The sequence below is a fragment of the Kryptolebias marmoratus genome, linkage group LG4, assembly GCF_001649575.2.
Source record: "Kryptolebias marmoratus isolate JLee-2015 linkage group LG4, ASM164957v2, whole genome shotgun sequence".
NCBI classification, from domain to species: Eukaryota; Metazoa; Chordata; class Actinopteri; order Cyprinodontiformes; family Rivulidae; genus Kryptolebias; species Kryptolebias marmoratus.
In genome coordinates, this window is record NC_051433.1 from 14,505,044 (window position 1) to 14,522,221 (window position 17,178).

At 38.5% G+C, this 17,178-nt stretch overlaps 1 protein-coding gene across 6 annotated transcripts in view; it reads left to right on the forward strand.

Moving 5' to 3' along the window:
* The window catches only part of col7a1 (collagen, type VII, alpha 1), a 66,486-nt gene that overhangs the window by 11,780 nt on the left and 37,528 nt on the right, over positions 1–17,178 (forward strand). For all 6 annotated transcript variants that reach the window (XR_005233055.1, XR_005233054.1, XM_037975144.1 and 3 more), the window contains exons 13-51: positions 1,549–1,665; positions 2,849–2,995; positions 3,136–3,261; positions 3,371–3,517; positions 3,706–3,822; positions 4,014–4,280; positions 4,383–4,526; positions 4,630–4,761; positions 5,788–5,934; positions 6,087–6,224; positions 6,299–6,448; positions 6,536–6,672; positions 6,798–6,924; positions 7,015–7,158; positions 7,741–7,910; positions 8,055–8,096; positions 8,267–8,293; positions 8,901–8,945; positions 9,071–9,190; positions 9,277–9,348; positions 9,452–9,487; positions 9,566–9,619; positions 9,943–10,017; positions 10,094–10,207; positions 12,765–12,791; positions 12,891–12,944; positions 13,064–13,135; positions 13,219–13,278; positions 13,858–13,893; positions 13,979–14,023; positions 15,536–15,571; positions 15,688–15,732; positions 15,844–15,879; positions 16,022–16,057; positions 16,179–16,211; positions 16,302–16,373; positions 16,465–16,521; positions 16,614–16,649; positions 16,736–16,816. Coding sequence is in view for 4 of the 6 variants with exons in the window: in XM_037975144.1 (XP_037831072.1) it covers positions 1,549–1,665; positions 2,849–2,995; positions 3,136–3,261; positions 3,371–3,517; positions 3,706–3,822; positions 4,014–4,280; positions 4,383–4,526; positions 4,630–4,761; positions 5,788–5,934; positions 6,087–6,224; positions 6,299–6,448; positions 6,536–6,672; positions 6,798–6,924; positions 7,015–7,158; positions 7,741–7,910; positions 8,055–8,096; positions 8,267–8,293; positions 8,901–8,945; positions 9,071–9,190; positions 9,277–9,348; positions 9,452–9,487; positions 9,566–9,619; positions 9,943–10,017; positions 10,094–10,207; positions 12,765–12,791; positions 12,891–12,944; positions 13,064–13,135; positions 13,219–13,278; positions 13,858–13,893; positions 13,979–14,023; positions 15,536–15,571; positions 15,688–15,732; positions 15,844–15,879; positions 16,022–16,057; positions 16,179–16,211; positions 16,302–16,373; positions 16,465–16,521; positions 16,614–16,649; positions 16,736–16,816 (3,521 nt within the window). In the remaining 2 variants the exon portion in view is untranslated. The remainder of the gene's footprint in view (positions 1–1,548; positions 1,666–2,848; positions 2,996–3,135; positions 3,262–3,370; positions 3,518–3,705; positions 3,823–4,013; positions 4,281–4,382; positions 4,527–4,629; positions 4,762–5,787; positions 5,935–6,086; positions 6,225–6,298; positions 6,449–6,535; positions 6,673–6,797; positions 6,925–7,014; positions 7,159–7,740; positions 7,911–8,054; positions 8,097–8,266; positions 8,294–8,900; positions 8,946–9,070; positions 9,191–9,276; positions 9,349–9,451; positions 9,488–9,565; positions 9,620–9,942; positions 10,018–10,093; positions 10,208–12,764; positions 12,792–12,890; positions 12,945–13,063; positions 13,136–13,218; positions 13,279–13,857; positions 13,894–13,978; positions 14,024–15,535; positions 15,572–15,687; positions 15,733–15,843; positions 15,880–16,021; positions 16,058–16,178; positions 16,212–16,301; positions 16,374–16,464; positions 16,522–16,613; positions 16,650–16,735; positions 16,817–17,178) is intronic.

Consider the following 17,178-nt stretch of genomic DNA (forward strand, 5'->3'; position numbering starts at 1 on the left):
ATGAATGACCTGTGTTAACCTCTGAAGAGGCCAATAGGATTATACTGTAATTTGACTCCAGTGCGCCCCCTATAATAGTCGAAGAGTTATATCTCCCTGATACCTCATCCGATCTGCATGACATTTTTTGTGCATCACCAGTGAGCACTCTTGCACACATTAGTGTGGTACTTTAATTACAACACTTAAGCCCCGCCCACTAAGGATTTTTGGGTGACTGAAACTCTGAAACGGTGCACAGTAGGTAGGTCAAACTTTACAACGTGACTCCCCATGGGTCAACTATCAGCCTTAACTTCAAGTTAACAAGGTCAAAGGTCATGAGAGCCCATGTGCTCTAACTCTTCAACCATTAGACGTAGGAAGGTCAAACCTCACACCATGGCACAGGACTGGTATTGATCCTGACTGAAGGCAATTTGGGACATTTGCTGTAAAAGCCACCTAGTGGACGGTGCAGGAAAGGCGCGACAGCATAGACTGCGGTCGCCAGAGCTCCCGCGGTCGCAAGGCCAGAGCGGCGCTGAGCTGCGAGGGCCGCCAATGCTGCTTGCAGCTTTAATATTAGCTTTGTTCTTCATAGTAAACCCTACTTCCTGTTTTATTTTGTAGAGTCCTTGTTCTTCCTTGTTCCTCACCTGATCATCATTACTAATTAGCACACCTGCCCTTCATTTAGTGATTCTCTCTCAGTTTGTCTCTTGGTTTCCTTTGCTCAGGGCACAGATTGTTCTGTTCAGTTTTATTCTGATTTCTGCTTTTTTCCCCTTTTCCTCTCTCTCTCCTTATTCTTCTTCCCCCCTCTCTTTTCTCTTTCTTCTCCCCTCTATCTTTCTATGATGTGTGCAACTTTTGTTTCTTTGTTGTAAGAAAGCCAACTATTGTCCTCTTAACCTGTTTCTACACATTTAAGTCTTCTTTCCACCACCTTTTTTTTATTTTCAAAAGTGCACTTTAATAGCTCTATATGGTGCTAATTGAGCTACATAAAGGTAAATGTTGGATGTTATTTCTCTAATTAACCTTTTGTTCCTGATAAGCAGCCATTTGATTGATCAGTTGTTCTTAAATTTCTTAGCACCACACTACACACTCTGCATATTATCTCTAATGTAAGCTCATTTTAGTTGCATGGAAAACCTGTGGGATTTGAAGACTTTGAGAGTTTACACATATTTTGTTTTCTGGTATTTTAGGACGTTTTAGAATGAAGCCCTGTCTAAACAGATTGTGTCTGTCTTATTTGACAAATGAGCAATCAGCAATAAAATAGAAAAGCACAAGGTGTACCAGGCTTTGTTCAAATATTGCACCATAGGATATAGTGACACAGTTTATTCAAAAGTTGAAACATACTTTTTTGTGTTGACAGATATTTTGGGTTCAGCAGCCAATAATTCACTGAGAATGCATGTTAGGTGTTTTCCTATAACATTTATAAAAACTTACTCTCGTCAGACATCTTCTATTGATAAGCTGATAGTAAAAAACCTTTAGGTTTAACATTTTAACGAATTGCATTTAGTTTGATTGTTGTGTTTCCCTCAGAGCGTGAAGAACAACAGATCCTCAGAGCGGTCACCATTGCCCCCTCAACAATCCGCCTCAACTGGAGACTCATTTGGTCTGCGCAAGGGTACCGCCTGGAGTGGAAGGAGGGCGAAGGTCAGACGATCATGGAGGCTGAAATGTTTATTTTATTTTATTTATTTGTACAATACAATAAAGCACAAAAACAAATCAATATGGACTAAAATACTGTGTGGGAAAATGCTAAAAAGCTCAAGAAGTTTATGTGAAGCTGTTTCCCAGAGATAAACATTAACTGAATATATATGTACATCAACCATAAAAACACCATCAATGACACATTAATGAAAGACAAACAAATGCAATAAAAGTAGCTGTAAGGCAATTATGATTCAGCCCTCTGGCCTTTAAAGACACATCCATACTTGAAAACATGCTGGGCTTGGCAGTGCTGATGGTTATCTTTATGATCACAAGTCATTGGGACTGAGTTTTCCAAGCAGAACGTATGTTTGGATCTTAATAAATATATATATATATATATATATATATATATATGACTGTCAGCAGGGTATTTCAGTGCCAACTCATCTTCTCAGTTCATGTTACAGATCCTCTTTGAAAAGGTCACATCCTGAAACTCTGCTTCAGTTACTTTTTGAGTTATAAATTTAAATTAAAAATAGTTATAAATAGTTAAAAAATTAAATCTATAGAAAGGATTGATTCTCTCTAAACATTATTTAAAATGTTGAGAAATTGTTTTCTGTTTTTTAACAGAAAATAGTGTTGCTTGGTTTGTAGAAGTTGTATAAATTATTCACAGCTTAGCCTTTATTTGAACATAGCTAATGCCATGTACTTTACATCGCTTATATGTTACATTCACTCTTTTTTTTCCAAATTAAAGTATGTATTTTGTTAATTCAAAGATTATGAGAAATTCAAGATATCGTTCTTCAATGTTTACTTGATTACAGACAAAAATGACTCTTTAGCAATCCAAAATTTAGGCCTTAAACTCTGCATTTTTTAGCAGTTTAACTAAAAAAAAAACTAAATACAACTCATAAAGCTGCCTTTTTATTTAGGCTGAACTTCAATGTATTCGACAAGACTCTGAACAGCTAATTTGTAATAAAATACTAAAAGTTTTTGCTGAAGTGATCTGGGAGTGACTGATAGGATTGTTTCAACAAACACTGTTCATATTGTTCATATTTCAGCTTCTCTCTTAGACTGAAAGAATGTTTTTAACATCTACATGTGAAGTGATAAATATAAAACCTCTAATCCTGAAGTGTTTTTCCTCCATCAGGAGGTCGGCTCCAGAGCCAGTCCTTTCCTAGAAGCACCACCAGCTACGAGCTGACAGGCCTTCGACCACAAACAGAATACGTCTTCACCTTGTACACGCTGTTTGAAGGGCGGGAGGTGGCTACGCCTGTCTCCGCTGAAGACAGAGGTCAGCCAGGAGCTCTGAATGATTTTTAGATGAACTTATGAGTCATGAACATATTGTTGTTAAATTCCTTGTACTTCTGAAGACTTTTTGTCTAAGTAGATTGTTTCTTAATTAAGTATCTTTATGATCTGATGTTGCAGAGGACCAGCTGGTAGGAAGAGTGTCCAACCTGAGGGTGGTGGAGACATTGGGCAGTACCGTCAGACTTGGCTGGACGGGCGTAACTGGAGCCACACAGTACCGAATCATTATCCTGAACACAGATGGTACAACAATGTTTTAATCTAGTCTATAGGTCATTTGCATTTCTGTTTCACAAAAATGAAGAAAACTGTGATTATAGCTTCTGTTTTTGCCTGCTTAATGTCATGTCAGATGGAACTGAGAAACTCCAAACTATCCCTGGAAACCAGACGACCTTTGACCTCAGAGATCTGATAGTTGGAGTGTCGTATGGCATCAGTGTCACAGCATTGGTGGGAGAAAATGAAGGAGAACCTGTAACTGTCTACATCAAACCAGGTGAGCTGAGCTATGTAGGCCTTGTGTGCTGAACATTATGTTTAAAAACACAACTTCAAGCTCATGTGCATTTTCTTTCTTCTGCCAATTCTTGCACCTGGGACAATATATATATCCACCCAGGTGCCTAATATTTAAACAATATTTTTCTATCACCTTAGGCATTTTTTTTTTCTTTTTTGTTGCAGAAGCAGGGAGAGTGACCAATCTCAGAGTAACAAATGCAAACAGTCGGAGAATTCGAATTGCCTGGGATAGAGTTGTTGGGGCGACGGGTTACAGAGTCACCTGGAAACAAAGCAATGGTAATTAATGTTTGTTTTATTAGGAAAGCTCAAAATTTGTATTTATCTTGTAATATTTTTTGCATTGAACATTTTCAGCATTTTCTCTATCTGAACGTTTTCAAAAGATTGTGAGATCATATGTCTACCTCTAATTAGTTTTGGAGCTTTTGGACACAAAGTATTTTTGGACCTCATGTTCTGTTGTACAGATGCGGAGCAATCTCGTCTTCTGGGAAGAGAGTCCGCAACTTTTACCATCGACGGCCTGCAGCCGGATGAGGCACTGGTAATTGGTGTTGCAGCTATTGTTGATCAGCGTGTTGGAGAAGAGGTCACGCTGTCTGCACGGACTAACCCCTCCAGTGGAGCGTTGTCTGGATTTCGCATCACAGATATTTCGTCACAGAGGATACGTATTGCATGGTCTCCTTTTTCTAGGGCAACAGGATATAAGATCACTTGGCGCAGTGATGATGGTAAGGAAATACGTCACCCTTTAGGTATATTCGAAATACATAAGCCTTAGAATGATTAGTGTTTGAAAAGATTAAGGTTAAGATATTTTATTCTTGGTGCAGGACTTGAAACAACTCGTACCGTAGCTTCCAGCATATCTTCCTACACCATTGATGGACTTGAGCCAAATTCAGCATACACCGTCCAAGTTTCTGCCATGACTGGCTCTCGAGAGGGAACTCCTTCCATTCTGAATGTTAGAACAGGTATTTTTATAATAAATCAAATAATCAATATTGGTGTTTTTAAAAAATGTCTCTGCTGTACATAAATGAAAAATGCTTTAGTTTGTTCCTTCCTGACCTGCAGAATCAGATGTGTCAGTTGTTGGGACTGTGACGTCTTTGCAAGTCCAGGAGAACCGAGGAGAGGTTGTCCGAGTCACTTGGGTTGGTGTTCAGGGAGCAACAGCTTATCGCATCACTTGGAGGAGAACAGACGGTGAGTTCACTTATTGTTGGAATAATCATTTTGGTGCAATTCTCACTTATAAAGTTTGTGTCACTTTTCTCTGTTTTCCCAAAACTTTGATCCCTCGTCACATTCAGATCTAAGTCCCAAACAAACACTGGTCAACCAATAATGGGACCTCATCAGTCCTGAAGCCTTACTAAAACAAGAATGATCTCTTTGCATGAACAAATATGTTATTTGTGTTACTTACAGCAGACTTGTTGAGTAAATTTTAGCATCTAACTAAAACCACAAGACTGATATGATTAAACCTGACAAAATGGAGAATATAAAATCAAACAACAGCAAAAAACTCAATAAATGAATTTAATTAGTTCAACAAACAGAGTTTGGTTTGGAGCCATGAGTATTCAAAGTTAAGTAGAACCAAATTGTGTTTATTACATTGAAGTAACAGAAATGCTACAGATTTTCTTAAAGAAATCTGTTTAATTGTATAGAAACTTGTTGCATGCATTTATGTATTTTCATTTGTTTTACTTTTTTTGTGTTGGATTTAGATACAAGTAGCAAGAATAAATCAATGAACACATCTAAACCTAAAATATTTGTTATGCAAACATAAGCTAAGTATTTAAGTTCTTGAGTATATTGATGAGGGCCTCCACTTACAGAAGGTTCTGCTCATAAGCAAGTTCTGCGGAACAACCAGCATTCTCAGATGAAGAAGTGGGATAAACCCTTCTTTGTTACACCTGTGATTGCTCTACAATTTTAATACCAAATGTCTGCTATAAAATAAGCCCCCCCCACCCTTTTTTTTTAAGTGACTCAGGTTGCTAACTCACCTTTTCACAACTAATTATGTGTTTAATTTGTTAAATATTGTCTCTTACACATCTCAGCATATTGAAAAGTACACTTTGGTATAAAATTAAAATGATGATTAAGATAAGACCCTAAAATATAGAGGAAAAACCATTAATGGTTAGGAATTGTTGTTAAAACTGAGTCTCTCCTAACACAATCTTCTGTTTTTTTTTTTTGCTGTAGGCGGTGTAGAGAGGAGCCAGTTGGTAGGTGGAGATGTGACAGCAGTGGATTTGGACCAGCTTGATCCTGGAGTTCAGTATGAAGTTCAGGTCATAGCTTTAGTGCAAAACAGAGAGGGAACCCCTGTTTCTGTCAGAGTCACCACACGTGAGTCCTGTGTTCTTCTACTCAGATGTTACTGCAGTAATACTTTTTGAGAACTTCACAAATAATAAGTATTGTCAGATATTTTAGAATATTTCTACTCTTAACATGAAATAGTGTGCTGTCTCTGTCTTGTGCACTCTTTATTTGAACAGCTGGTTATAACACCCCACCTCCCTTGTTACCAACCACAACATTACAAGTGACAGACGTTAACCAGGATTCTGTGCGGCTTGGCTGGACTCTTCTTCCAGGCACAACAGGGTATATTCTCCATTGGAAAGAGGAGACAGGTCAGAAATTGCTTTGTTTAAATTTAGACTCTGTTAACATGGTTTTTATAATTTTATCCGTTAATGTTCATCAGATGTTGGTCAAGGCTTGTCTGTTAGTCTGCCTCCATCGTCCAGCTCATACCTGGTGACTGGTCTGCGTTTGGGCCGTCGATACAGATTTACCATACAGCCTACTTTTTCAAGTGGACTGGCAGCAGAGACCTTTGTAGATGAACGCACTGGTAACATATTGCCACCTAATCTAATAAACTTACCATACTCCTACACACCTGATATTGACTCGCCTTTCCAAACGGTCTTCTTCGCAGTGTGTCTGGGTGGACGTCTGGATGTGGTGTTTCTGGTGCCCGCATCTATCGATCGGACAGATCTGCAAAGACCTCTGCGTGAACTTCTCACAAGTGCAGCAGGGTCACTCGCCGCTGTTGGGCCCCGAGACTCACAGGTATTTTTGACGAAAATGTCCCAAAACTAACCCAAGTAGTTACAAAGCACATAGCTCTCACATTCAATTGGTGCAGCTTCATTTTTTTAACAATCTGATTATGTATTCTTATTTTTCTTTTTAAGGTAGGGGTTGTAGTTTATGGTTTCAGACCCAAAATATGGTTCCTGCTCAGTCGCCATGCCAGATCTGACACGCTGCTCCAAGAGATCCGGTCTACACCCTTTGATGAGAGCCCAGGGAATAACATTGGTCAGACCTTTTCCCTCTTCTCTCTGACAGTACTGTCTGTGCAAACAGGTGTGTTGTAGCAGTCGTGACATTAGATGCCTTCTCTTTTAGGTGAGGCAGTGACATTCGCACGTCAGTACCTTCTGACCCCCTCAGCTGGACGGAGACCTCGGGTGCCTGGCGCTCTTGTCATCATCACTGACAGAAAGTCTGTCGACAACCTGACCCTGGCAGCCAACAGTCTGAAAGCTACAGGTGTGAAGCAGCTGACCAGCCATCACTGACTGGTCATTCAGGTCAAAATGGAGTGAGATGCAAATGTTAACTTAGTACGAAGTCCGTGTAGTTGGGAGAGTTTAGCTTTAAGATATCAGCTATAAAGTAATCTTCAGTTGCATTTACACATTAATATTTTGTGCTTGTATTCACTTGTATTTATGTGAACTTTGACAATATGTGTAGACATGCAATGTTATGCAAAAGTTTAGATACTATTACTAATTAGTACTTTGCTTTGATGCATTTACAGATACTGAAAAAGATTTTTAATTGTTGCAAAAAAATATTATAAAATCAGATTTTTGAGTGTCAAGCTGAAAATTGTCTAATTCTGGTCACTAGATGATTAATCTTTGCATTCTTACTTTAAACTATCTTTTCTATGACTTGTGTAAGTTTAGGGTTCTTATGTGCTGATAAATATTTTTCAAATCAATCATATACCCGTCTTTACAGCACTGTTCTGGACAAATTAAGTCCAACAAATGCCTTCTGTGACACAAACGTGTTGGTCTGTGTGTGTGTGTGTGTGTGTGTGTGTGTGTGTGTGTGTGTAAGGTGTGACAGTGCTGGCGGTGGCTATAGACCAAGCAGACACAGAGGAGCTGCGTCGGACCGTGACGGATCGCAGCACCCAGAACATCTTGTATGCTCGAGATGCAGCTCAGCTGAACACATTACATGCTGACTTAGCAGACTTGCTTTGTGGTATTGGCAGAATACCGGAGGTGAGAAGTAATCTGGCAAAAGTGTGGATTAAAATTCACAATGTTGTATTTGTTTTTTTTAACTAGAGTCATGTGTAACACATGAAAACTTGTTTATTCACCCAAAGATTCTTATTTTGCTTGTCTTGTTTATGCTTTGTTTAGGTATCTCCAGGTGGAGACCAGTGTACCGTTCAGTGTCCTCAGGTGAGTTATATTTACTATCATTTTATGTCACAGAGTTTTGTAACCATACTTTTTATTTTTTGTAAAGACTCATTTTTTGCTTTGTTAAATCAAAACAGACTTTTACTCCTTTTGCATTTCCATCCTGTGGATTCTAAATTAATATATTTAATGTCATTCATGTCTTTTAGGGTGAGAAGGGAGACCGTGGTGAGCGGGTACGTTTACTTCAACTTTATTGTAATTTATGCAAACAAATTGTTTCCAAAAATTAGAGCACAAACAGATGGGCTTGCAAATCATTTTATCTACTCACAACTGACCAGTTGTTTGTGTGGAAAGAGTTCATGAACCAGTGATTGGATTTTATTGACAACTTCAATAAAGATTTTAATAAAACCTCCCATAAAGTAATCCTTGGATGTACATGTGCAACCTTTGAAGTCAACTTGATTCCATATGGCCTGCACAGCCGACTGACTTTAGCAAACAAATAAATGTTGTTACCACTGTCATTTTCACAGATAGTGACCTTTATATTTGGTATGGTAGTAGCTGAGTCTTTCACAACACATACTGTGACACTAACAGCTCTTGCAACATCTTTGTTTAAAACTTTGGCATGCAAGGTAACCAGGTGGTAGTGTAATTTTTCAAGAAATACCACTTTCAAACAATTGGGTTTTAGATTTCGAAGAATAGCTGTTGTTTTTAGCACCATAAAACTATTATACTCATTTGATGCCTCTGTTCTAGTTAATTTTAAGCCTATTGCTTTCATAAATGGTAAAACATTATTCATGTACATGTTTCTTTGTTCCACAGGGTGAGAGGGGCAGGGATGGTGCAGATGGACGCAAGGGGGAGCCTGTGAGTCAAATATGGCAGAGATGTTGATGATTCTGTGGCGTTACAGCAAAATATCCTGTTATTTAATATAAATATAAATAGTACATAGTAACAATAATGTGTCCACTAATGTTTGTGTGATTAAGGGTCGTGATGGTTTACCAGGGAGGGAGGGTCCCAGAGGTCCTGAAGGACGACCTGGTCCACCAGGACAATCAGTCCCTTTCGACCCCTCCCTGGGGGTAAAAGGAACAAAGGGGGAAAGGGTAAGCACAGCCCCATTCAGTTATGCTAATATCACGAAAACTTGTTAAAATAAAACTAAATGGGGTGATTTATTTTTCCTGTTTAGGGTTTTCCTGGTGTTGATGGAAATCCAGGGTTGCCAGGACGACCAGGTGCCCCTGGAAATGCAGGCGTCCCAGTAAGTACAGCTACTGGAATCCAGACTCTTTACACATCTTCATGTTCTTCGTGTAGTATTAAGTGTAAAGGTTACAATACTATCTGTTTTTGTTATCCTGTAGGGCTCACAAGGCCTTCCTGGAGTCAGAGGAAGCTCAGTGAGTAATCATCTGATCCACAGACTACCTAAATTTATATCATAATGGTGCTGTGAATTGTTTTATTGGTTGTTTTAGGGTGAACCAGGTGGACAAGGGCCCACAGGGCCAAAGGGGGATAAAGGTGAAAGGGTGAGAAAAAATTCCTAAACTTTTTCATATTGACTGTAATTAATTTCAGTTTATTTATATCAACAGTGTCCAATCCTGGTCCTGGAGGGCCACTGTCCCACATGTTTTAGTCGTTTCCCTGCTACTTAGCAGATCTTCTGGTTCTGCAGAAGCCTGTTAATCACTCAGTCACTCAAATCAGGCGTGTCACAGGAGAGAAACACCTAAAACATGCAGGATAGTGGCCCTCAAGGACCAGGATTGGACACCATTGATTTACGTTGTGCCAATTAACAAAAGTCATCCCAGGGCAATGTACAGATAAGTCCAAATTGATATTTCAGGGTGAACCAGGCTCAGCTACATCTGGCGGTGGTCTTCCAGGAAGGAAAGGAGAACCAGGCATCCCAGGAATACCAGTATGAAAACAAACACTGGCAAAATAAGTACATTTGGATAGAAAGGAATATTTACAGAATTCTGCGATGCATTAAGGGTACTCCGGGTCGACCAGGCAGTGAAGGGGCCAAAGGATCTCAGGGAGTTCCAGGGACACCAGGTCAGGATGGTCGCCCAGGGATACTGGGAACGCCGGGAGTTTCCATTAAGGTTCGTCTCCTTCTTATTCAGTTTAATGAATGACGCTGACAGCAAACCTGGTATTCCTCTTACATGTAATTTTAAAAAATTATAATAATTATCAATTATTAAATAATAATTACAAATGCACAGATTATGGATTTTTATTTAATGTATACTTTTATTTTTTTCATACTAAACACTGTTGATGTGTAAGACCGATGCTAGCATCTAAAGAACATTTTACACTTTCAAATGCATAACAAGAGTTGTGCAAAATTAGAATATATGGTTTGTGACCAAGTTTGCATGTAATTATAGTTTCCCTTTTTGCTTTTCTTTGGCCTAAAAAATATTCTGAACTTAGTCTTTAGGATGAAAGTGTTGTTGACAGAACTGTGCACATGGTGGTAGCATTGAGCTCTCTGTGCATTTCTTCAGTGAAGGCTCAGGTAATGCTCTCATAAATTAAAGTATATCCAAGTTTTTGATCCATAATGCCATCTTTGGTTTTAGACTATTTTTAAATGAGTGGGTCTGATGAAGATTTATTGTGCTAAAAATTAAACAACTTTTCAAGGTTGATGTATTATATCTGGCTTAATAAGTTATAACTATTTGTCCTTGCACATTTAAAAATGTTTTCTTTCTGTATTGTAAAAAAACAACAACAAAAAACAGAAATATATGCTTGAAATGAAAACTGATGGTATATTTAGTACATGCAATTTCTCATAATTACACTATCCATAGAGTTAATTATAGTATTTATTCTCTTTCCCGCTAACACAGCTGCATTTTTCATAAGTGGCTATGACTAAGGTGTCATTTCATTGCATGTACTCATTACAGTATCAGAGAAGGGTGTCTGATGTCCAACAGCAACCATCCTGCTCTGATTTCATGTTTGTTTTTAGTTTTGAATGTTGTACAATTCAGCTAGTGAAAGGATGCATACCATGCTGCCTTTTCCAGAGTCAAGATATTGTATCATAAATGGTATCTTTTCATATTCAAGATACCATATATGCTTTCCACATGAAATGATACAGATTTATGTCTCAAAGTCAACGTCCCAAGTGTTAATAATAAAAAAACCCAGATGGGAAGTAATAAAAGTAAATCTCATGCACACATATAAGACACAGTAATCCTTGGTGAGAGCCTACAGACAATTCACAACAGCACACACACAGCCGAGCTCAGACTAACACACAAACCAATAAAACTTACCTACAGAGCTGCTTGCTTCGGTTTGAAATGTGTTTGCTCATCTTCTGTTTGGTTATGAATAGTTACTGATCCCTTGTTTAGACACAGTCCCATCACAAAGGACATCACAGATGCTGAATTAGCCCAAAATATTGTACTGCAGGTGCTGACTGTAAAGTGCCATAACAGCCAGTCTGTGTTGATACATTAGTCACAATTATATTGTAATTTCTCTGACACATTTTGGCTTCATAAATACCTAACTCCATTGTTGTTCCATTTTTTGGTATTTCATTTTTAGAGGCTTTTTGATGTAGACTGAATTTGAATGATGAGAACAATTTATTGCTCTTAAACTTGTCTTTAATAATGCAGACCTGAATCCTCTGCTCTGCACGTTTTACATGTTTTCCTGCCTTAACACACTTGATTAACAAGCTGTTGAAAATCATTTAAATTAGGTGTGATGAAGCAGACCTGCGTCTAAAATGTGCAGAACAGTGGGCGCCAAGGTCCAGGATTGTGGAAAACTCTGTTAATGTGCTTGTTTTGCATTTCATAATGAATAAAAAAATTCAAAGAACAATGTTTCAGATTTCCTGGTTGAGATATAAATAAATAACAAGCACTATTAGTACATCCATCCATCCATCCGTTTTCTTTTCCCGCTTCTCCATTCCGGGTCGCAGGGAGCTGGTGCCTATCCCCAGCAGTCACTGTGCAAGAGGCATGGGACACCCTGGACAGGTCGCTATTAGTACAATATTAGCTAATGTTTTTCTAACAATAACTGAAATAAAAGACAAATAATGAGAATTTGCAGTTAATACAAAAGATTTAAAAGTTTTCATTTTTATTGCCACCCTTCAACCTCCTACTCTAACAAAGGTGCCTGCTTTGCACACATTTCTATATTCATTGTTTTGTTTATTGGCTTTAGGAAAAAAACAACTAAGAAGCTTATCCAAAAATAGCAAAAAACCTGCCTAATTCTACCCCAGAGGTTAGGTGTTGACCTGTTTTTATGGTTCAGAGCTGGATAAAGGACACAGCCTTCATCGTATTTGAGAGAGGCTTCAAATATTGATATCAATGCTCTTTAATTTAGCTTTCTTTGTGGTACTGTGTGGCCATCAGTGATCTTTTGCTTCACCCTTTAAATACTTGTCTTAGCCTGTAAAACATTTGAGCAGGTAAACCCATATGAGATACATGAGCATAAATATAACAAACAGAAGGAGTTTGTTTTCTATCTTAATTATTATACTATACGAGCGTGTGTTGTTCTCATTTATCTCATACGAGGTTTTGTTGTTTTATGCTTCTTCTTGGTCTTTTTTCATGAAGTCTCGCTTTTTCTCTTTCTTCCTCACAGGGTGATAAGGGCAGCACAGGAGAGAGGGTGAGCCGCACTGTCACCAACTTGTCCTCTCAGTGCAGAAATGTCCTGCGGAGCTCATGAGTGTAATGATTCTCAGCTCTTATCTCTCTTTGCTGACAGGGACCTCCAGGAGTTGGAAGTGGGGTGGCCGTGAAGGGCGAGAAGGGCTTCCCTGTAAGCGCCGTCAGTCACTAACGATGTGCTGACACAATCATTTAACTGCTGAACTACTTTGTGTGCAGGTGGGGTCAAATTTGCATTAACAAATAGTTTTTTGTTTTTTTTTTTATCAGGGAATTCCAGGAACTCCAGGAACAATGGGTACTAGAGGGCCACCGGGACCTCTGGGTGGCAAAGGAGAAAAGGTATCTGCCAACTGATTTGGTTTCAGAATTCCTAAGCAACTTAAAATGTTTATTTTATTAAACGGATCATTGTTGGTTTTCAGGGTGATGAAGGTGTTGGACTGCCTGGACCAACAGGAAGGCAAGGAGAACCTGGGGACCGGGTACGTCAGCCACATGGCAGATGGAAAGGGATGCCTGATGGGACTGTTTCATCAACCGCTTATCCAGTTGCTATAAATCCCAGAAAAGCATCGTTCAGCCTTTCAAGGATGCACAATTCAAACCTTATTTAAAATGTTACTTCCATTTGTGATAGGCAATCATTCTGTCTGGCAGGGTGTAGAAACAGTTTCTTGACTTATCATTATCTAGTAGCACCATCTATCGGGCACAAGGCACCTGTTTTTGCAGAATTTTCATGAACTACATGCCAGTAACACATTGCTGCCTTATGCATATCATTAAATACTATCAGATTTACAATACAGCAGTTACAAAACATTTTTAATACAGTGTTAAAGATATATCATGGAATAATACTTTAGGCCCAGACTGTTAAACACATTCATGTATACAATAATTTTTATCTTTCTCTGCATACCCTAACTGTCTACCAGTTGATAAATAAAACCTACATTTTCTAATATTTGCCAACAAGCACCTAACTGAGCAGGGTTAAGACCTGAGCTGTCTTGTTGGATTTGAAATATTTGGATCTGAGCATTTTTCTAATGCTTTAGGGTCCGCGCGGGCCTCCGGGTGAAATCGGCAGCAAGGTAAGACACAGGTAAGGAACACATTTTTTGTTGCAGGCTAGAAAAATAAAAACAATGACCCCTGCTGCTGTCTTTATCTGGACAGGGCGACCGAGGTCAGCCAGGTGAGCCTGGGACACGAGGAGACAGGGTGAGTCATTTTACGTGAGGAAGTTGAGTTAGTGTCTGTCTGAGAGCATGCATGCACAAGCGTCTGCCGCACAATGACTGTGCTCCATATTCACAGACACAAAACCAGGTTTAGTTATTGTTTGCAAAAAGGAGATGAATCATGAAGGGAAAATTAAGTTTAAAAGAAGTCAAACAGTGATTTAGGCTTTTCTATTTGCACTTTTAATAATCTTTGGAAAGTTTGATGAGACAGACAGAAAAAGGTTAAAGTTGAATAGACAAAGGACGTGTTTAGCCTTCATTTTATTCAGGTTCAGTCCGCAGAGACACGAGTTTCAACATGAATTGAAGCCTAAAGGTTTTTTTGTTTCCTCACTAATGAGGGAGATGGCTGTCTGAGAGAAATGATTGATGGAAAATGTGCACAGTTATTTCTTTCCTATGCATTAGTCAATTGCATTTTCTAGTTAGTCTTATATATGTTTTAAAATATATTAGTTTAGTTGTAAAACTGAAGGATTCATTTTCAATTCATTTAAATGTGTTTTCAATTCATTTGAAATGAATTTGCATTTTTACCTATCAGATAATGAATGTTTTAACTTTTTAATTATCTGCTATTTTGATCACATTTCAAGAGAGTTTGAACAGAGGCAGGGCTAACTTTGTGGCTCATGACTTTTTATTGCAACAATATTCTGTAAATGTTTGGAAACTGAAGCAAAGTTAAAAAAAAAAGCGTAATGATTCATATACTTATATCATGCATTGTGAAGATCATAGTTTTGTTTCAAATTGCGCTTGAGAAGGGGGAGAGAAAGGCAGTATTTAAATATTTTTACCATTAAAAATAAAATAAATCGGTGATTATCATTCCAATGTAAACATTTTATGTTGTATTTGTACTTTTTACAGTGAAATACTGAATTTGTAATCTAATCTCTTTATATCGCCCATTGTCTGCCTGTTTGTTCCTCTTAACTCTTAAAGTCAACTGTGTCTGTTAGCAAAATATCTTATGAACCATTGGACAGATTTTATGGAAATTCTCAAAGTAATCATTGAATGAATGTAGACAATGTAGACAACGCATGAAGTTTTGAAATCAGCTCAATTCAAGATGGCCTCCAGAGCTAAACGATCTTAGTAAACACAAAAACCACAATAACTCTGGCCTCTTTACAGATGTTGTAGCATCTGAGAGTCATCCCCATCACATACTTTGAATGCGAACAGATCTTGTGAGATCGTTCCTAAAAGTTTGGCTTTCAAGGCAGTGGGCAATATGTATTCTTGTAGGAACACTATTTTCTTGTGTTTTTGTATGTGATGTGTTGTCAGTGCCCCACGATCACTTACTTATTGGTCTCAACTTTATGCTGTAAAAGTTAGTTATTATTTAAAGCTTTGGTATGAAACCCATCTCCAATAAACCTGGAACTGACACAGATAATGTTTTAATTATTTTTTGCTAAAAGGCTGTTTTCATCCAGTAAACATGTGATAAATCTGAATGTTTGTGTCTTTGTAGGGGGAACGAGGCCCGGCTGGTGAAACCGGGGAGAAAGTGAGTACAGCTGGCATTGGTTATTTTCTTCAGTGAAAATGAAGCTCTCAGCTGTTGACATCCTTAGGTTTTTTAAATGATTTTGCACCGTTTTCTGAGTGATGTTGTCTCCTCAGGGGGACCCAGGGAAGCCAGGAATCCCCGGATCACCAGGACTGAGGGTGAGTGGCTAAAAACATTTGTAAGCCATATATTTGCATACTTGTAACTTGGTGAGCACTGAGAACTTCATGAATAAGTGTTGCTGTTTTTTTTTTTTAATGCACTACCAGGGTTTACCGGGACCAAGCGGACCGTCAGGAGAAAAGGTAAGGTTGAGTCAATTAGGAGCGATCATACAAGAAGCAGCGGGTCGGGAGGAACGTGATTCCATTGTTGAACATTTCATAACCTGATATAATGAGTTTTCAAGCAAAGATCAGAGATCAAGCTGAACGTGTCTGTTTCCAGGGAAATGAAGGCGCTCGAGGGGAGCCGGGCAGAAGTGTGAGCACTCAGATATGAGAAAATCATTACCTATATTTATTCATCTCTTTTAATTTGGATATTAATTTCCATTGTGGTTTTTGCAAATGATTCCCTGTTTGTTTGTTTTTTAACCATCCAGATTCAGGGTATACCAGGAAAGAAAGGAGATCAGGTGAGACATACAGCTGATGATCTTATATTTTGCTCTAGTTGAGTTCATCAGATGTTTACGGGTTTTGTTTGTTTGCCGTTCCTCTCACAGGGGGAACGAGGCCTGCCTGGTCTTAACGGTCTGAACGGAGAGAAGGGAGAGCCTGGACAAAGAGGAGAGAAAGTGAGCAACCACCAGAAGATAACATTTTGAAATCCTTAAACATATTTTTGCAGGTATCCAAATAAAATGGATTATTCTGTCCTTCTACAAGGGGTCTTCAGGAGGAGGGTCAGGTGATGCTGGGTCAAAAGGAGAGCCAGGAGAACGAGTGAGTTTAAAAGCTGCAGATGACACAATATCCTAACAATTAATTAAATCATCCCCCTCTAACCTCTCTGTCTGTGTATTATTTCTCCTCAGGGACTCCCTGGTCTTAGCGGACGACCGGGACCAAAGGTAAGAGACCTGAAGTGCCCCCTTCATCATTTCTGTTCATTTGCTTCTGTTGAACTGTTAAACCTGTGTGTTTCACTGTTATTTAGGGAGACCCGGGTGAAGCAGGAGAGAGAGGAGACAATGGACGCCCAGGACTCTCAGGAAAGCCTGGTCTGCCTGGAAAACAGGTTCTGAGTCACGACCTCTGACTGTAAAACTATCATGATTTTCTCTTGAGCTTGGTCACAAATTTTCTGTTTTAGCACTTTTAGCTGGTTGTGAGTGGGTCACGTTGATATTTTAGCTTCAGAGCTGAAGTAAAAGAAAGTCGAATAGTTATGATTCATTCTTAGAAGATGAAATTATTTGTTGATTTACAAAGACATTTACAATTTTTAGTCTTAGTAAAGTTCATTATTTACTGTTATATTATTCAAATTATAACTCCAATACTTTTATAAATGTAATCTGTCAGCATCAGCATATATATATATATATATATATATATATATATATATATATATATATATATATATAGTTAGCATATTTT